The 21,214-nt window shown below is 46.6% G+C and overlaps 1 protein-coding gene across 1 annotated transcript in view; it reads right to left on the minus strand.

Annotated features, from left to right (window-relative positions):
• The window catches only part of Pik3r1 (phosphoinositide-3-kinase regulatory subunit 1), a 79,293-nt gene extending 62,965 nt beyond the window's left edge, over positions 1-16,328 (minus strand). Inside the window, exons 1-2 of the mRNA XM_051182859.1 lie at positions 16,190-16,328; positions 5,899-6,610 (exon numbers count right to left, since the gene is read on the minus strand). Of these exons, the coding sequence (XP_051038816.1) occupies positions 5,899-6,232 (334 nt within the window). The 5' untranslated portion in view covers positions 6,233-6,610; positions 16,190-16,328. The remainder of the gene's footprint in view (positions 1-5,898; positions 6,611-16,189) is intronic.
• Between the last annotated feature and the right edge of the window lie 4,886 nt (positions 16,329-21,214).

Genomic DNA, 21,214 nt, shown 5'->3' on the forward strand with positions numbered 1-21,214 from the left:
CAGGGGTTTGGTCCCCAGGATCCATGTCAGGCAGCTCTTAATCTGTAACTCCAAGAAAATTCAAGGTCACCCACACTTGGCTACATAAACACATACATAATGACAAAACAGAAATAAGTCCAGAACGCATGAACCTAAGCAGCTTGCCTTGGCACTGATTCTGAAGGACATGGGTCCTGTTATCCAGACAGAGAACTTTACTGCTACCACAGTCACAGGGTAAAGAGGCTCTGTTCCTGTGAGTAATACCCAGGGGAAGGAGGTGTGTCCCTCCGCCTAGCTGGAAATGCCTGGGGCAGCCTTGACTCAGCTGCTCTGGCTGGCAGTTCCTAACTCTGTGTCAGAAGAGGGACTGAGGCATCCTGGGAAAGGGGAGTCCTTCTCTTCCTCAGGGTTTCCTTTCAAATGGGAATGAATATGCAAATCGTTCTTTAAGATTCCTCTCCTTCCTTGCAGACATGGGGGCTGGGGGAGGATGGTAACTGCTTTTTACATTAACAGGAAAAATATTTCAACAAATCAAGAATTTAGTGACAATAATATTAAGTGTTTATATTTTCATAGAGGGGAGGGCTACATCATAATATGTAATAATTTATACGTAATACTGTTTTCACAAGAGAAGTGGTTAGGGTCGTCTCATTTTATCAAAACTAAGAATTTACATTTGTAACCAGGCCTAGTGATAGATGTTTTTAATCACAGCTCTCCAGGGGCAGAGGAAGGCAGATTTCTGTGATTTCAAAGCCAGCCTGGTCTATATAGTGAGTTCCAGGCCAGTCAGTTACATGGTGAGACTGTATCTCAAACAACAAACAAAAAAGAACCACACGTGTGGGCTAGGAACTCACATAGTGCTTGCCTCACATACATGAGGAGGCCCTGCATTTGATTCTCAGCACTATTAGCATGACAAGTAACCATAACAAATATTTATGATTAATCAATTGCACTGACGATCTTTCAGAAATCCGTTCCATTTCCTAGGAAAACATTCAAGCTTTTTTTCTGGCTATCCAGAAGCAGAGAAGGGAGGCTGGAGGGCCCTCCCCTCACAGGTCCTGTACCTTGCCCTGCTTTCTCTGCAGAGCACCATGGTTACAGAATGCGGAGCAAGTGACCACCACTCAAATCAGATGCCTAAGACAGGCCGGCAGCTTCCTGGCAATGCTTCACTTGAAAGGAGGAGAGAAGGTGGAAAAAGTCAAGAAAGGGCCTATTCCGAGACGTAATTCACACACACACAGGAATGCCTCCCTGTCTGCTGTGTCCAACAGAGAGGCATGCACTGAGAACACGGCACCCCACCAAGGTGTGTAATTTGGGATCAGGTCTCTACTCTCTGTGACCACAGTATGGTCGATTGATGTGATTTATTGCAGCCTCGCTTTCTAGACAAGGAGTAACAAGCATGGAGGGACACTCAAAGGCCAGGGTGTGAAAAATGGACAGATAACTGCCCAGGGAAACCATGAAAACCAACACAGAACGCAGGCTCTTTTCTTTTTGTATTTAGAGGGGATTTTGATCAAAATGTAACACAGGTCAGGCCAATGTCTGCCTTTTGTCTTACCTGTAAAACCAGCGAGGACCTGCAGCCAGGAATCCTCAGGGTCATGGGTGCATCAAAGGGCATGCCTGAGGTTTATGTCAACTCGGGTGCCCAAGTGGCCCCTCAAGTTGGCAGATTTTACACAAACTCCCTTGGTCAGAAGCTCACAACACTAAATGCCCAGCCCATGCTGGGCTTCCACTGAAGAACGGCAAAGTCTGTGTTCGAGCTGCTATGCACACAACTTCTGCACAAGAAGAATGTATTAGTACTCCCCATCCCTAAATCCTCACATTCTGGGAAAGGAGTAGAAACACGAGACCTTCAACCAAGTCAGGCTGTGTGTCTACAGAATGCTTGTTCCCAACAGCTAAGGCAGAGGGGCCAGGTAGCTGATGTGTGTGATGCAGGTGTGCAGCATACACCTTGCACACTGGGACAAAACAAGGAAAGGGTTGTCCCCAGAGATGCTCAAGTGGGAAGGGTACGGGGAAGGTGAGATAAAACTCATGTTGATAACTGCAGCCCTCACACAGGGAGAAAACCATGGGGGGAGGGAGCAGGACAAATACAAAACCTGTGCCCCGGGTCACCTGCCTGCTGATAGCTAGGACACACCTTCTACTCCCTATCTACACCCACTTTTTTTAGCAGCAGAACAATCTGTCCCAAGGCCTGTGGCAGAAGATAAGCAATCTGGAAGCTCAGCAAACAAGGTTGTAGGCCAAAGCAACAGGGAACCTCAGAGGCCAGCGAACCAAAGGGCAACTTAGCTAAGCACAGTGACCAGAAGCCGGCTGAGCTATTCAGCCTGTGCATCTACACGTGTCACGCAGAGCAGGTGGCTCGTCTCAGAAGCATGTGTTGTAGCTGGAGGATGAGGCTCCAGCACAAGTCTTCATCGCTTGATGAGACGAGGCTGCATTGTGTGGCAGCACAGGGCACCAAGGCCCCTCCTCTTGGGAGAGCTCCCCCAGAGGAAGGCGGGAGCAGAAGACAGGTTGCGCAGGGCTCACTTCAGTGAGAAGCAGAGGGGGCCGGGACCTAGGGGAGAAGCATTGGAGCAGCGTGGACAACCCAGCCAGGAGGGAAGGAAAACAGAAAATGTGTTCCTTTCCTCTTCTGGTTTTGCTTTCTAGCACAATCTAGGAGGGAACCCCATCTGTGTTTACTGAATGAATGTGATCCTCCCCCCTCCCCTCCAAGATCGTTCAAGAAAGAAACTCCTTCACTGCACGGGCCAGGCTGGTCTAAACAAACTGAATGCAAAGTGTATTGGTGGAAGGTCCGTTTTTCCTGCGAGGAGCCCCTCAATCACATGCTCACATGAGCTGTGTTTTGTCACTGCTGCTTGACACTGACTCAGCATTTAGTGTGTACCTGGCATTCACTGCTCAGCTACGTAATAACCGTGCCTGTTCGTCCTCGTGCAAATGCTTGCTTCTTCAACCCCACAGCTAAATTCATAGTCTTCTTTCGAAAGGCACAAGGAAAGAGAGAGGTGGATTCTACTGCATAGGGAGGAACTGCTCCTAAAGAGCCTCCTTTGGGTCATAGTTCAATGGCAGTCTTCTCTGAAATACAGAGGGGTTAGACAGGAGTAGTGGTTCACGACTGTACACGCAGGTATTGGGAGGCAGAAGGAGGAGGGTGGCCCGAACCTAGAGTCCAAGACCTCCTCTCAAACATGAGGAAGAGAAAAAGGGATGGCTGGGGTTGTGGAGAATCAACAGGGTAAATGAAACAAGGTCAGCTTGCACACTGGTCCAGGCTGCCTCCGTCTACATCACTGCTCATCACTGTATCTGGTGTCCAGGTGCCCAGGAGAGAGACCGACACACGGTTCTTAGGTTTAACTACACAAGGTTCTTATAACCGCGTGAAAGAAAACCGAGGGTTCCAAAGAAGCCACATTAGATGGCGGGAGTCCAAAGAGGAAAGACAAGACTGAAGAAGCCTATCACAGGAGAGGAGAGAGGAAGAGAAGAGCTCCCTATCCCCTGCCATCACACAATTTTCCACAACAAAATGGATATGTACTTGGGGCAAAAGACAGCTGTGTGTGCGTCACTGACACGGGAGCTGCTGGCCTCCCTCGTCACAGGAACCAGATTTAACTGAGACCATGAGGCTAACGTTCTCGGCGTAGCTGATGAATGTTTAGTGCAATGCCCTCCTGGTGACCCCCTTCCACTGTCTTCCCCATCATCCGGTTGTCCCTGATTTCCCACTTAGGCTCAGGCCCATTCTTTCTAATAGTTGCCTGTATGTTGTCATCTCTTCCTACATCCTACTAAACTTTTTCATTTTTCTCTCTTTCAACATATCAAAAAGAAAAACGAAAAGGCTATTCAAAAATCTCAACGCTCACCAGAGAAAGCACAATAAATACAAAAACAGGAGTCGTTTGTCTCTAAGTCTTATTCCTTGATGAGTATGACAGCCGAATGCACTTACACCGGATAACAGTTACCAAACGTAATTTTGTTTAGAAGCTATTTTCACAAAGTCTTCTTGTCAGTAATTATGGCCTGGCACCCTCAACTCCACCTTATGAGTCACCTCGACTTCAGCTGAGCTATTTGTTTATGGTTCTGCAACCCTTTGTATTCTCAGTGCAATGAGGTCATTTTTCTTCTTAAATGAACGTACTTAACCGTTTCTAAGTTAAAAAAAAAAAAAAAAAAAAAAGGTCAGGGACCAGAGACAGAGCTAAGCATCTAACAGCACCGGCTGATCTTCCAGAACACTTGGGTGCAATTTCCCAACACCCACATGGTAGCTTCCAACTGCACGCAACTCCAGTTCCGGGGATCTGATGCCCTCTATTGGCTTCTGTGGGCACCTGCATGCCTGTGATGCACATACATATGTGGTCTCTCTCACACACACACACACACACACACACACACACACACACACACACACACCACACACAAAAGAAATCTTTCAAACAACAAAGCGAAGTCATGTCAGAATACATGTTACTTGATGAAGAAAAACAATAACTTGTTTATCTTTAGTCTGCTAAACTATAATATGGAAGAAACACAATACTTAGAAAATTGGGTATATCCAGAACACATACACAGTTCAAGGAACTTTTTGGTTTGCTTGCAAAGAAAATGACATGAAAATGCCTTTTAACTTAGTGTAGGTTTAAAAACCACATTGTTACTATTAAATATAGGATACCATTCTCAAAACAAGCATCCTTTTGGAGTTCAATGGGAAAGGTAAAAAGAACAGCCAGCCCTTTGGGGACATCTCAAGTCTGCTTATTGATACCACATTTTCTATCCTGTTGCTCAGAACTAAAAGGCAGATCTCACCCATGAAACCCACTTCTGTATTCTTATCTCCCACCCCCATTCATCTGGGAAAGCCTGCCGCCATGCGATCAGAATTCCCTCCAGAAACCTCCTGCGCAGCCCCATGCACCTCTGCTCCGTATGGAATCATGGCTCAGCAGCTTTATCTGTTTAATATACCTAGTTATCCCTGTGTAAGTCTCTGGGGTTAGAGAGAAAGACTATAACCCCCCTCCCCAAAAGGCCGGAGATTTACTAGTGAGAAACGGTATCTGAGGAAACAGACAGCACCAACACTGACCACAACGCTCGTCTCAGTGAGAAGATGAATAAAAGAAAATCTGCCCAGCAACAGCTGTGTCCAAAGCCAGGCAGGCGCCATCTCCAGCACATAGACTTTTGTGTGGCGGCAGCTTCCGTTTAGCAGAAGTACCCAGTGAACCCGAGTTTCTCCTCATGGGAGCCAAGCAGAGGACAGGTACTGCTGCCACGATGACACTCACTGCCTTGGAAGGGACAGAAGAAGCCCCTTTCCTTTTATGCTAACTAATCCCAAGCCTTGAAAGGAAACGAAGAGGCAGAGTCCAGGTTAAGAAAACAGTGGTTTCTTCTCTGCTGACTTCTGTGGTCGCTCTAAGACTCCACATTTCTCCATGCAAACCACATTCACATTAAATATGCTTACACTAGACTCACCCTTTGCTTTCCCAAAGCAGTAACAACCATAAGAACGGGACACCTGCATTAATGCAATGGCCGCTGTAATAACAGTACTTAACAATACTTACTAAATAGCTCTCAGTTGACCCAAGCTCCCAACCACACAAAAACAAACTTCTAGCCATGCCGGGATGGACCAAACTTTTATACTTTGTACATCAGTTCAGATCAACTTGCCAAGATGGCTTCTGCTCAGAGCTTAATGTCCTAGCGCAAATCTAAGATTTTACCAATTTAAAAAAAATTTTTTTTTTTTTTTTAAAAAAAAACCTAAAATCGAAAGGGCATTAAATAACCAACACTCATCATACTGACCTGGTTGCTCAGTGTCTGCTTCCGTTTTTGAAGAACCTGGTGCAACGGGAAGAGGTCGAGGGGGCCTGGGCTTGGGAGTGGGAGGTGAAATTCTTTTCCTTCCAATATATTCAACGTATGTTCCTGGAAAGTCTCCCCTCTCCCCGGTGGTCTCGTTGTAGCCGTTTAACCAGCCAATATCTTCAGGCCGGGCTTCCTGTCCATCACTGAATCCAAGAGCCACTAAGGACCCTTTATTCACAGTCAGTATGTCACCCAAGTGCAGGTCAATGTCCTCCTCCCTCTCCTTCTTGTAGTCATACAGCGCTCTGTACTGGTAACCCTCAGCACTCATGTTTACGGCTCTGTCACCCTGCGGTAGCAACCTGCTTCTACAATGCAGTCCGAGTTTACGTGTTGAGGGAAAGCGAGTTCAGAGAATGGGCTAAAATCCCTAACAGGTGGCCAGCAGAGGACGAAGGACCACTATCCAAAGGCTTAAGAGAGGTGACTGGCCATCCGGCTGTCCATCTGTCCTCCATCAATGGCGTGACTGAAGACAGGGCTCGACTCCCTCTGCGTGCCACAGCCCTCCCTGGTGTCCTTTTCAGCGACTTGTCAACACCTTGACTCCAGGCTGACTCTCGCAACGAGGCCCAATCCTCTCTGACGTTCTTGTCACACTGTCCATCTGTCGTCTGATTTTACTGCCACACTCCACTCTCAGCTTCACCTAGCAAAGCAAAAACAAGGCTCATGAATGAACATCACACTTGGCCATCTGTGTGGATTTGGATTTCTCCGTCCATTCAACAAGTACTTAATCACTCTGGCAGACGGCATGCATAGGCCAGTGGGCTACTCCTTGACACGTTGTACAAAACCAGCATTAGTTAGACAGTCCCTGCCTTCTAAGAACACTGGGCGGGACAGGAGGAAAACTGCTAGCATGTGGCAACATTCTGGAGATAAGACTAGCACACAAGGAACCAAAACATTAGGTAAATGCCTTAATAGATGTTGACACAACATGCCACGGGGTTCAAGTGAGAGAGACCACTTCAAATTGCAGGAGTCTGTAGACAGAATGGAATGTGTGCCATGATCCTGGGTACAGACGGACCAAGCAAATGCCATATTATGGGAAGAAGCACAGGCGATCTAATCCATCAGAAGACAAAGAAGGACAGTGAAGCGGGGTTGGGAAGACAATGGGGCCATCCGAAACGCACAGGGACAGCGAGGGTGAGTAAGTCAGTCCTCTAAGGTGAGCACTGCATCATGTGGGGAAGCAGTCACTGGATGAAGGCTGGACCCAGTCTGGCGACCTCGATGCCCAGGCAGGAGTGGCGCAGGAAGAGACAGGAGGGGAGGGCCGCTAAGAAAGGTGAGGACAGAGACCAGAGGCAGCGGTAGGCCCATCCATAAAGGCACAGACTGGAGTATGAAGGGGAAATGTGTGGTGAAAACCGCTCCCTGGCAGAAGCAAGAGGAACAAGCACTTGCTGAGAATTCTATACCAATATGAGGTGAAGGAAAGCCGAGAGACCAAGGGGCTTGTGGGATATAGCCATCCACTGCAGGTGTGCTAGCGACTGGCCAAAAACTCCAGCTGAGACCGAGAGCACACCTGCAGCTTTGTAATTAGCTGCAGACACAGAAGAACTGATTTCAGTGGGGTGGGAACCATCACGGAGTTTCAGGGATGCCACGCTGCAGGCCAGTAATGAGGAGAGCAACTAGATCATAAGGAGTTAAGATATGAAAGGAAGTAGCCATGCTCACTGCTGCGGAAGTACTATGTAAAACAGGCTTGGTGGAGGCCAGGGTAATGAAAATGGTTTTCTTTCAATTGCCAAGCATAGTGCGGGTAGAGCGACTGGAGAGCTTTAGTCATCGTGGATGGCTAATAGGACAGCATGCAACACAGATCCACACTGCACCCCATTTATTTCTCAATGCTAGCGTTAATGCCGAGACTACATGCAAGGTAAAGCTCTCAGTTCACCAACCTGTACAATAAGGCAATACAAAAACAGCCACACGGGCCTGTGTCAAAGGGACTTGCCTAAGTTTAGAAGAAAGAAACACTTTAGCAGTTTAGTATTACAGGCACTCTTCAATGTAGGCATCTTGAGAAGCGAAATCTAATCACAGATTAATTGTTATGTTGGCATTCAGAAGTGTAAAGCATTCAACTTCACATGGCTAAAGCCTCTTAGCTTTATACAATAACACTCTAAGGAGGGCTGCATATTCAAAGGAAGTAAAAACAAACACTGGAAATCTTTGTGGAGCAAGGATATTAATTTGGGATAGTACTCTACTTTGCATTTCAGGCATCAGAGGGGGTAAAAATTAATGCGGCCAGTGGAGCGTATGAGAAAAATAAGCTATGTTACGTTTGAAGAAAACCTCTCCTTCTGAAAGATCCAGAACCAAATGAAAGATTCATTGCATAAATTCACACAAAAATGTAGAACCAGCAAATCTCTCTCTCTCTCTCTCTCTTTTTTTTTTTTTGTACTAATGTGCTTTGTACAAAAGAGACACAACTCCAAAGAACATGAAAATTTACATATCCCTAAAAGCTTGGAAACCAGGCAATATGCCTAAGAATAATTTAATTCCTTCAAATCTGCCCTGAAATTTTTGTTAGCTTTTCCTGGCAATGTATGTCTTTTAGAGGGAGGGGGGAACGTCCTAAGTCAGTGGCCAGGGCAGATCTTTCTGCCAGCTGGTGCCTCGCACTTCCTCAATTTCAACCACCCAGAAGACCAGTTTGGTGGGATTCTCAGTAGAACAGGAAATACAATGCTTCCAGCCCCCAGCAACCATGAAACAAGCCCCAGCACACACCACAACAATATAGCCAGGCATGTTCCACACCAGTGACTCAGAAACTGCCCCATGCCTTTTCAGGGCATTCTGAACCTGAGATCCTGTTGAGTGTGCCTGGGGCTAAGTCCACACAAGGGGATGAGACTCTGGGTGGCATCTGAGAGAGGACACTAGACTCTTGAGCAATCCCCACCCTGTGTGCTGAGACCTAGAAACCCGGGCCAAAGCTTCCCCCCCCCCCACCCCCGGGGCCAGGGCAGGAAAATCTTAAAAACTCTGCAGAACTCTGGGTCGTTGTCTGACAAAGGAACCCCAGATCTCTTGAGTGGAGGGTTGCAAGTCTGTTGGGGGACTGCAAGTAGAACATGGCCAGGGAGATCAAGGCAGACAGTTAAGGCTGGCAGTCAAGGTCAGCAGTGACTGGGTATCAGTGAAGCAGTCTGAAAGCGATGTTGTAAAAAAGAGAGGGCGAGCAGAGCATACAAGTCACTTGTTTGGGTGGGGACTTGATCATGTGGTGACAAGGTTCAGAGAGACCTTGGCTGGGCAGGGAAGGCAAGCAGTCCTCTCAGACTGCACTCTGGCCTGCACACTTTCTCTGGCCTGCCATACCCATTTAAATGAGGCAGTGTTATCACAATCATCATCATGTGATGACACTTATTGGGAGCTGTGCCCACATTAACCCGTTCCATTCTTACAATAGCCAAGGCACTATAGATAATATCGCATGGCAAGCGGGAGGAAATTTAGAGTCTCGGGTATGACTGCACTCAGATCAGATCCAGCCAGTGTGTGGAGCCCTCTCACTTTTAAGACCACCATAACTTACTTCCGGACTCCATGAGCTGAGATGTCCAGGGGCAGCTTAGGTACAGCAGGAGCATCAACAGCCTGCTCTGGCTGGTCCCCCATAAGAATTTTGTAGACCTGCCTTCAGAACAGCCCACACCCGTAAGTGTGACTGGTTCTCTAACACACCTGCACAAAAAGAAACCAGTATCACTGGGCAGAAGTCCTGCCAAGTGCAGGGCCCAGCACCTCAACCAGGCACATGCCCTCCAAAGCGACTCCATTAAAATGTACCCTTGCCTGAGAAGTCCATAAACTAGTGAATAAAAGAATGCTGAGTACATCGCTTCTGGAAGACTCCTGCCCTTCTCTGTCCTACAAACATGGCCTCTGCCACCTGTATCCCTCTTGGCCTATCTGCTCTGTGCTACTCTCCTGGGCTTCTCATTGCACAATTTCTAACAACTTAGCTCCTCCCTGGGGAGATACGGGAGGCATCAATCCAGAGTCACAAGGACTGTCACCGCTAGAGAACTGGCCAGCTCTCCTCTGAGTTGTCCCCAGCACAACACCCAGCAGACAGAAGCCTGGGAAATGCCTATGTAACCCTCCTGAGGTCAATTTGGAGTTTTGACAGAACAGATATTTCCTGCTTTCAACAAATTATGCCTCCTACTCTTTTTGGCTAAAAACACCTGCCCAGTAGACTATTTCCACTAAGATTCAGAGTAAAGGTCACTTGATATGCGGATAATAGTCATCACCAACAAACTATTATTTTCAGAAAACCCAGGCAATTCTATGATATAAGCTCCAAGCTAATGCATGCATAGGACACTGTATACTCCCCCATAAAGCATAAGGGAATTTTGTGAAGAAATTACAAAGTAACTTATTTTTATACAAGATCTATGCAACTGCCCACAATTTCCTTACGGGAACTATTTTGTTCCAGTATTTTAACTTGTTTATGGCTATCTACCCACTCAGTGGAAGTAAACTTTCTCTGCTAACATACTAAGAGCAAGTCTCATTTTATTTGCCCAAATAAAAGTATTTCTAATGCTTGACAAATAAAACTCTGTTTTTTTTAGTTCAACTTTCTAACCTCCAGGCACAATGAGGAGGAACCAGACAAACTCTCTGAAAAGCCCTCCTGTTTTATTGACTTAATCTATTCACCTTCTACAAAGGATGGGACTTGGGGAAACTAATGGGGAGGCAGAAAACAAAAGACCTTCTCAAATTGCATTTTTAAAAAAATGAAAAAAAAATATAGTCGTGCATTACCATCCTGTGATGCAATTAGCAGTATGACACTGGGTGGCAGCACCAAAGGGTTCTATAGTCAAGACAAGAGCAGCCTACAAGATGGGCAGCCTATACCACCATACTAACCCTTTCCTCCTTCCCCCTTAAGGTGCTAACTCAGAGTCTAGGGTAAATGTCCCACCTCTATTTATACGGTCTTTTGAAAATCAAAGATTCACTCCTGGAAAATCTGTCTACATTTCAAAACTCTGGAAGTTATCAACTATTAAACTGACTTAGGATCCTAGTAAACACATGTGTTTATTTATATACAAAGTGATGAGACTGAACAGCCTCATTCAAATAGGGTGGGAAAGATGGGCTCAAGGTGAGCCCAGTGTTACAGGCATCTAATATCTCTATCCATTTCCAAATCATCAGGCTAAGCAGAATGTGCTGTCTGATGCCATACTCCAGGCTGGGTAGCTACTGTGGGTAAGTAGGGTGTGGAGGCTGCAAGCCCTGCCTGCAATCCCTGCAGGGGGCAGAGAGTACTCACACCCAGGTGACACGGTGAAGGGACAGGACTGCAAAGTGGTTACAGCACTGGGTGTCCCTGAGCACACCAAGGAGAGGAGGGCTACTCCGACCCACCCACCCTTCTAGACTAAGAGGGTCAGGATCAAGAAGGGGCTAAGAAGACTAAAAAGAGCTCCTCCCACAAGAAGAGGCTATGAGGCCAGTATGCCTGGTCCCCTGAGTTGCTACAGTAGAGAGGGATTGAAATGTTGGCCCTGGGAGAAGTGAACGAAGGGAAATGTCCTACAGTGCCTCTTCTTGGGAAAAACAACTGTGGTCCTTCAAAATCATGACAGGAAGGGTGAATTCTGTGCTGCAGCTAATGGGGAGCTGCCCTGATCCGGGCCTAGATATGTAACTAATGGCAAGTCAATGAGAACTCCCTCCGTAATTTCATCACCTGTGAGGCCAGTGGAGGAAGCAGACCTATACCTCACTAGGTCATTATGAGGATTAAAGGCAATTACACTCACAAAGCACGTAGCACCATGCTCCTCCGTACAAGCTTAACATAATTAACCCCAACTCAATGATCTCCGTGTGGCAGGCACAGTTCTTGGGAGTTTTGCATGCATCCTTACAACTGCTGTAGCTTAATTCTCAGCCCCGCTTCGCAGACGAGAAAACAAGTGAAGTTAAAGGACACTGGTGAAGTGACAGTCAGCTGCAGTGGTGGCACTCTTGTAACTGCTCTTAGGAACAATAGGGCTGCCAGCAATATCAGCACTGAATGTCACTGCCATTTACACAACTCGGATTTAAAACAGAAACAGACAGGTGCCGGGAATTTTCTCTTGCACCGCCTTTCAGTGCTGCAAGCAGTTCTAAAAGAAGCCAGAAGCTACCTAAAATAAAACCCTGCTGTAAATAGAGTCAGATAGAGCCTGTGGACTTAGCCCAAGTAATTCTCTCTCCAGACCCAAGGTGGAAAGCAGCTCAGTAGAGGTCAGGGGGTGTTGTGTGGGAGGGCAACGTGAGTGCGTATGGTAGCAGGGCACAGGGTGGGGGGAGCCTGTGACACTGTTGTCTAACCAGGTTTCATGGCCACCCCCTAGGCCGCCCTCAGAGAGGAAAAACTGAACACAGTAACACAATGCTCAAGAGAATGAGGGCAGATGGGTCCTCCTGGGGCGAGCCCAGTCCTCAGGACCGCAGAGGCATTCCAGGATGAAGGCAAGAAGCAAAGGCTGAACTATTGGCAAGGCGTCTCGCCTCTACCAACTCAAAACACCAACTGATACGAAGCCTCCTGACTCATTGCCAGATCCCTATGACTTCAATGCTCTCCAGGGTGATCATTAACCTGAGGACTATTTTGACTACAGGTGCTTATAGGTATACATTTGATTTACTTTAAGGAAAGCAACAGTAGAAGAACAAAATCTCCAATGATGTTTTTACCATCCCTTCTTATTTCTTCAGTAAGCATGTACTACACTCATTCCATGTTTCACCAGAAAAAGGTATTGGTATATGTAATCGCACAGTCCATTTTTCAGGTCATTTGGCTTAGGGCACAAGAAATGGCCTTTAATTGCCACTACTTTCAGCAAGTGATTTCAGTAAGAGTATCGGCAAAACCATGAGCAGAAAAAAAAAAAAAAAATTCACATTAGGGAGGAGACAAATGAGGCTTTGAAAGACACAATAAATATGAGTGCTTTAAAAATTAATCACAACCAATGTTTCAAGAAGAAAGAAAAAAATGATAAAATTTACACTAATTTTAAAGCAAAAACAAATGACAGTTGTGTTTGGCGGCACAAGCCTATAATCCCAGGACTTGAGAAGGAGAGGTATAATGCTCAAGAGTTCAACGCCAACTTCAGGTACATCAAGAGTTCAAGGCCAGTCTGGACTAAATGAGACACTGCCTCCAAAATGATGAGTACGCACACATATACAACTACTGATGTCTTCTATAGGCGGGTGACCTGCTAGTTTTCAAAGCTTCGATAGGATGTTACCTTTCCTGCCTTTGCAGGTACAGGTACCATGCCAGGTGCTCTGTGCTTGAGCAATCTAATATACATAACAGACTGACATCTAGGGATAGTTTCTTCCAGGTGTGTATACCTTATTCGTAAGAGAATTTCAAATAAAAGCACACGCAAATGTTAGCTCATCTTGCTATAGTCTACTTGACCATAAACCTCCCCCCCCCCAAGTTGGCTCATTCACTCACTATCTCTTTATCCAATAAAACACATTTTGCAAATCAAAAATACAAGCGCAATAAAAGCTGGATTAGAATTGCTTTTGTTTTAACAAGTGTGTGGATAATTTTTCAAAGTGAATGCCTTTTTCCAACACTTCCCTCAACTACTTCTGAGAAAGGGGGGCAGAGAGGAAATTTCAGTCAACACTATAACCTTAAACCCCATGGTGTTCATGGCAAAAGTTTAAAGGAATAAGCAACGCTTTTAAGAGTACAAAGTTTGTGTGGGTTGAATAGACTTTTACTTAAGATTCAAAGCCTTTTGAGAAATTAGGTTGAAAGGGGACAAAAAAGTGTAATGGGGAGAGAGTGTGACCAAAATAACATGTATGTATAAAAATGCCCCCCAATTAATATATATACACTAATAAAAGTTTTTTTTCTTTAAAAAAGCAATCCATCAGCTTAGGTGCAATTAATATTTCCAAAAGATAAATGCATGCAACCCACCAACAACAGCCAAAATACATATCCCTGTAATGTGTTCTATTGCTCAGTTTTCCCAAACCAACTTAATACTGGAAATGCATCAAAGACAATAAATAAATAAAGAAATAGCTAAAGGAAACAACACACTGAATCAGTGGGCAGTGAAATGATTTTTTACAGGCTACAGTGCATCACTGATGTGAAAAAGCAGAGTGCTGTCATAAAAAAATGCAAATAAAACAGCAGATAACAATGTGCGTTATGCAACCTAGGTCCCAGTGCAAGATGAAAGTTAAACGTCAACTCCCACAACAGTCTGAGAGCCAATATCAGCCAAGTTCAACTTTCTTCAAATCATAAAAACTGACAGATTGCTATGGAAAAGTAGTGTGGCTTGCAACAGGCACATAAGAGAGGAAGGCGGCCAGAGGTGGCATTGCAGGGAATGTCTGCAAAGCAAGGAACTTCCCCTACTCGCCTTTCCTACTCGGACCTACTTTGAACCACCAGCTCAAAGCCACCAGGTGCAAGAAAACCCGGGATCATTTTCTTTGTAATAAGCAGAAACAGTTGTTTTCCAACTGTTAAGCAACTTGTGTGCTTAAGAAAGCGGCCTGCTTACCATTAAGTGTTTTATCTCAAAAACAGTGAGTGCAACTGTCAATAAAAAAAATAAAAAATAAAAAAAAGGCTCAGGAGGTGCTGCTCCCTTCTCAGTAACAAACGATGCATGGACACCTCACCTGTGCAAAGGCCCTCAAGTCCTAATAATTTCTACTTTCAAAATCTATTAATCTCATAATCCACGGCAGAAATAAGCCCATCTGTCTACTACTCCAAGCTTTCTTTGCTCATAATTGACCAGCTTTAAGGTGCCCAGAACATACCATATGCTAACGAAATGTTAAGATATGCTTCCACATGAAGCCTAGGTCAATCAGCTTTGTGGGTGCTCCTACCACCTAAAAACTTGAAACGCGATCTCACTGGGGATGACAATCTCATGCTACATTCAAACCCCGGAACTGCTTTATCCTTTCCTACTTCGCACTGCCTGACAAAGAGGGAAAAGACAGGAAAAGAAAGGGAAAAATCTGAAGCCCTAAAACCACGAGAGCCCTTTAAAAAAAAAAAAAAAAAGGCATAAATTCACACCAGTACAGCAACAGAGCCTGCAGCTCCTCCTAGAATTAACGGTGGAAGTGAGTGAGACCTTTCCGGTATTACCAGTGCCGGGAGCAGAATTCCCCTGAATCCAGTGCCGGCACACAGCATTCAACATGTCACAGCCACTCCGCTCACACCCTTGCGTTATTGTGCGCGAAAGCTGGTTACCAAAATGCATTTCTGTACATGCGTGCCTGGCCAGAGCGTTTCTATTCTCTTTGTCTCGTGATCTGCCGGGCAGTTTCTGGCTTTGGAAAGGAAGTGGCTTGCAGACAATTCCCCACTGATATTTTAGCTTAGGTTTGCATGCGAGCCGGCTCTCCCCGGTCGGCAGCATATAGCTGGGCAGGTCCCTCCAGGGTTGCCCCGCGTTTGCAAAAGCTGGATTTCCGGGCGGTGCCAGGATCCCACTCATTATGCCTCCAGCAACCTGCCCAAGCCCGGCGGGCGCCAGGCGCCGAGCTCGAGCCCCAGCCACCGACCGCCCTGAGGCGCACTTCCCCCACCCCGGAAGAGGAGGGCGGCAAACTTCGGAGGGCGGGGGCTGGGGGCGAGCTCCGTGGACCACCGTGGCCCAGCACGGCCGGCGACCCCGACTGCAGCTGCCAGGCCTGGAAGGGACGTCGCGCTTATGCATAGACAGCGATCCAGGCGCTCTCCTCGCACACTCCCGGCTCCAGGAAGCTGCATGGCAATAGGGGACCCTCGGAAGCATGAGGTGACGAAGGAGGAGGGGAGCCGGCGACCGCTGGCAACTCCGGGAGCTAATGCGCCCGGCGGCGAGCAGAGCCGGATCGGGGGTAGCACAGAGGAGCCGAGAGCAGGAGGTGGTCGCCACCACGCAGGCTAGCCGCTGGCCTGAGGCGGCTTCCCTGCGGCGGAGAGATGCTGGAGACTGGGGGTTGGCAGCTGGGTCGCTTCCCCTCGAGTGTCTCGGCTGCAGAAGCGGCTGCCGGTGACAGGAAGAGCAGCGGCCGGGCGCGTTCGCACCGCCTCCCCCTCCCGGGCACACCGGGACCCACCGCCGCCACCTACCTCCGGAGCGGCGCGCTTCCTTCCTCTGCCCGCCCTGGGCTTCAGCGGTCTCTCCAGCTCACAGTTCCCACAGCCTGCGATCCAGCTGCGACCTGCCGGCCCGTCGCTGTCCCGGGTCTTTTGACTGCACAGCCGTCCTCGTCGCCGCGGCCGCTGCTTCCTCCAACTCGGCTCGAGCTGCTCGCTACTCCTTGCCGTGCGCCCTCAGCTCCAGCGCCCGGCGCCAGCCCCGCCCAGGACACGCCCCTCCGTCCCGCCCCCAGGCACACACCAATCAGCGATCGAGACCCCGCCCCTAGAGCCCGAGCCGCGCCCTCCGCCTCTACCAGTCTCCGGGCGGGCGACCAGGGTCCAGGCGCTGTGTTCAATGCTTACCGGCCCGACTCCCCACCCCCTCCCCGCCGTCCTCGCCTCCGCCTCCGCCCCCTGCACGGGGATGCCCCGGGCGACCGGACGACGGGCGGTCCTCGCGGCGGAGCGCTCTGTCTCTGCCGGATTGGGGCTGGTTCGTTTGCGGGGCGTCTCCCGGGCCCGAAGCAGGGAGTGGAGGTGGGAACTCAAGGTGGTGGAAGATAAATTCAGGCCTCCCGGGAGCCAGGCTGGCTACCTGCGAGACCCTGCGTCTCTCGAACCCACTAGAACACAGAGGCTGAGGTCAGGAGGACGCAGATGCCAAGGCTCACCAAAGAAGGGAGGCCCTGTAATTCCTGGCCTCGCCAGCACAGCTTCCCTAGTGGTCAGAAAAACCGCGCCACCCGGCGTGGCACTCCCGGGGTGAAGGAGGGGTGAAAGGGTGAGCAGGAGCCACGAGTGCCCGCAGCCTGTGGCCGCCTGCAAAACCCAGGCACCACCGCCTCCCGGAGCCAGGCGGGACTTAGTGGAAAAGGAAGAGTTCTGTGAGGCTGGACCACAGAGCCTAAGTAGGTCATAGCCCACCGCTCTCCAATGCTTCTGACAAGCTGCGGAGGCTCAAATGAATCCTATGGGTTTTTGTTGTTGTTGTTGTTTTTTTTTATGTAAAGATGCAGATCCTTGAATTAGTAATCATACCTGAAACTCTCAAGAAAAAGTGTTGTCTCAACCTTCCCATGCTATATTTGTTCTCCTGAAAACATTCAAAAATTCTGGAACTTTTAAAATTTTGCTCCCAGAATATGGCTTATTTTGCCATCTACCCTTCTTGCCCTAAAGTTCCTTTTCGCAGCCTTTCTCTGGTGTTCTGGCAAGAATCCCACTTTTGCTTAAGCAAGAACTTAGTCTTTTATCAGATTCTAAGTTTAGTAGAGTGTTAGTGTGAATGTTGGAAGCAGAGGGGAAAAGACGGGATTCACAGCTTGCCTTAGCAAATACAATCTCATTTAAAGGTGACTCAGATTCTTACAGATCGGAGATCCCTTCGGTACACTGTTCAGGAACTGATGTTTCTGTTACTGCTGGTATCTAGTGAAGACAAAAGACAAAAGCAGGCAGCTGCTCATATCACGTTTAAGAGTCCACCTGTCGTGTGGGATGTGGTGAGAAACACCTGTAATCCCTGCACTTCGAGTCTGAAGTTCAAGCCAGCCTACACTTTGTAGGATCCTAAATATACAATCTCTCTAAATTGCGTAGGGAGGTCCCCCCATCTTTAATTATGAGTAGAACCATCCCGTAGGCAGGAGGTTCTGGACTGTACCAGTGGAGAAAACAAACTGAGCACTATTTGTGCACACACTGTTGTTTTGCTTTTTTTTTTTCCTGATTGAGGCCATAATGTGACCAGCTAATGCATGTTGTTCCTGTGGCCTTGACTTACCCACTTACCCAGACTACTTTGAACTGTGAGCTAAACTCTTTCTCCCTCAAGTTGCTTTGGTTGGAGTATTATATTCACAACAATAACAAACAAAGATACCAGGGTATGTTCTTTCTATTATGTGAAAGGAAGAGCCTTCTGGTCGATGGCAATGATGTGTTTCCTGGGGTAGAAGACATTGGATGGAATCCGTACTAAGATGGCTAAAATAATAAAAGAGTCACAAATGTTTTCCTTAAGTTTGCCCCCAAGGAAACAAACAACAAAGTTTTCCAGCTTTCTCCTCTTTGGTGCTCAGTAGAGTCTTGGGAAGAGATTCCACCACAGGATTCTATTCAACCTAAAAACAGCATGTGATCCCTAGTCACACTTCCTCTTTTAGACAAGTCTTCAGCAATTTATTGTGCACTTATACTCTTTGACTTCTTTTTCCACCATAGCTGAATGTGACAAACATTCTCTTATGTCAGAGAGGATCACACGGGAGGAAAATAAGGTTATTTCTCCATGCACACTACCAAATAACCTGTCTGTTTCATCTGTATTAAATTGGTACCTTCCCACACATGACTAGTAGAGTAATTTATTTTCATTTCCCATAGATGCTAAGACTTAAAAAGCAGCAATGACATAGGATCAGCATTCATACGTGGAATGTATATGTGTGTGTGTGTGCGTGTGTCTATACCTGCTCGAATGTACATGTATGCATGGGTGCGTACATGTGTCTAGTTGACAAAGGAACCTTCTCAGTCACTCTCCATCTGATCTATTGAGGCAGGGTCTCCCACTTGAACCCAGAGAACCCCAACAGATAGTCCAGCTAGCCAGTTTGCATCAAAGATTGCCTGTCTCTACTTCCTGTGCACTGGGATTAAACTTGAGCCCCTAGGCCCATCCAGCATTTACTTGGATGCTAGGGATCTGAACTCCGGTATTTACTCTTGCATGACAAGTGCTTAGCTTTTGAGGCACAGCCTTAAACTTGTGTATTTTTAGTACCCTTTACTTGAGTAAAATCTTATCTGGAAACACAAAATGTAACTGTTATAAAACAAGAAGCTGATAAGCCACTTGCCTGCCTTTCATTTCTAGAAAACCTCTGGATACTTGAGTCAGTACCATGTGCATCTCCTTGGAATTTACTGGAAATATAAGTTCTATGTCTTCACTAAACCAAAAATGGAAGATTAGAAGGTGGGAGAAATCTGTTTTAGGAAACTCGCCAAGCCATTTGCTGCATGCTGGGATTTGAGAATGATTGCCCTGGGGCTTCTGGGATATACTGAAACCCACTCCAATAAAATGCTCATATGTAGTATAGACAGTGTTCTGGTTTTCTTTCTATTGATGGGATAAGGACCATGACCAAAAGCAACTTTAAGGGGAAAGGGCTAATTTCATTTTATATCCTACAGTCCACCATGAAGGAAAGTCAAGGCAAAGGTCATAGAGGAATTGTTTGTGGTTTGCTCTCCACTGATCCCTCGGCTTTCTTTTTTATACAATCCAGGACCACCTCCCTAAAGGTGATATCACCTACAGTGGGTTGGGCCCTTCCACATCAATGATTAATCAAGAAAGTGTGCCCCAGGCTTGCCTACTGGCCAATATAATCAAGGAATTATGTCAGTTAGATTTCCTCTTCCCAAAAGATTCCACTTTGTGTCAAATTGGCCAAAAAAAAAAGAAGAAGAACAAAAACTAACTTGCACACACTTCAACCTGTACTTGCCAAACTGTTGGTGCAAAATTCCCAGCAGCAAAGATGGTTTGGAAATCAGAATCAGTCGGGGATCTGCATTGTACAGAAAGAGTTTGAGTGGCCAAAACGAACTGCGATGATACTTCAACAACAAAAAGCCAGTAGGACGTGTTTACTGGCCACCTGTACCCCAGCTGTTGCAATAACTGTGATGTTAGACTATGCTTCCATTTGTTTGAAAACATGTATGTATTGTAAGGTTTCAAACGCAAACACAAATGTCAACACAAGGGCAGCACTGGCAGAATTAAGAGCATGTAAGAAATGTATAACATGAGGTCCTATCATAGACCTACTGGCTCACAAGCTGCAGTTAACAAGGTGGCAAGTTGACTTACCAAGTAGTGGCAAGGATATGGCCCACTTATGATTCCATTACACCGGCAGAGGTGATACGGAATAGGACAGGTGAAAAAAAGTTAAGTCCTTAAATGTGCATCTACAGTGAGATCCAGCTGCTCCTCTCCTAAGAACTTGGTCAAGAGAAATGAAAGCATAGGCCACTAGAAGACTGAAAATGCTCATTTGCAGTCCTACGAGCAATGAACAGGTGACTTGAGTAAACAGACACTGGTATTAGCTCATAGTAGTATTCTGATTCACTTGTTAGTAGTGTCAGAAGATGAAAAAAAGAAAAAGATGGAGGAGGGAGAGCAAACTGTTGATACACACAACATGGATCGATTTCAACTTACAATGCGGAGAGAGGAAAAAATAGTCCAAAATAAATGCTCTAAAGGGGCTTGTTTAAATGTATTTTAAAATGTCAGAGAATGTAAACGAACCTGTGATTAATGACGGATTGCTGATCTGCTGGGTTGATGTAGGTGTGGAGAGAAGGGTAGTCTAAGCAAAGGCAAGCAGAAATTCTGAGGCATGATGGCTAGGTTCATTGTCTTTATTGTGCTGATGGATTCTTGGCCTCAGGTGTCTGTTAAAATTCACTAAATTTTACACTTTAAACATGTGCAGTTTATGATGCTAATTATACCATAGTAAAGATAGAAGAAAAAAAGGAAAGGATATCTTTCCTCAAAGAATTCTAAATTCGGCCAGGAGTGGCGATGATTTATTGATTTTATTAAAAACAATGGGAGTTTTCTAATGTCTTCCATAAAGTTACCGTAATAAATATTCAAGTCTACAAAGTACATGCCAGTACTGATGTTCTCTTTGATATGAATCCCTCGTTATTACACAGCAACCTGAAAATCTCCTTGTTCACCTTATCCCTTCCTGAATCTAGGGAAACTTACAAGTAGAATGATTCACTGGAAGGCTGTTATTTAGGCAGTTGCTATTTTGAAAGGGTGGGGGTCTCATTCTGTAGCCCAGGCTGGCCTGAGACTAGCTGCCCAGCTGCCTGGGCTCCCAAAGGATGGAATTACAGGTATGGCCTACCGTGGCTGGATTGGAAGGTTATTGTTGATGGGTAAATGATGGTAGAGACTTGCTGAATATTTCA

The sequence above is a fragment of the Phodopus roborovskii genome, unplaced genomic scaffold, assembly GCF_943737965.1.
Source record: "Phodopus roborovskii unplaced genomic scaffold, PHOROB, whole genome shotgun sequence".
Lineage (NCBI taxonomy): Eukaryota > Metazoa > Chordata > Mammalia > Rodentia > Cricetidae > Phodopus > Phodopus roborovskii.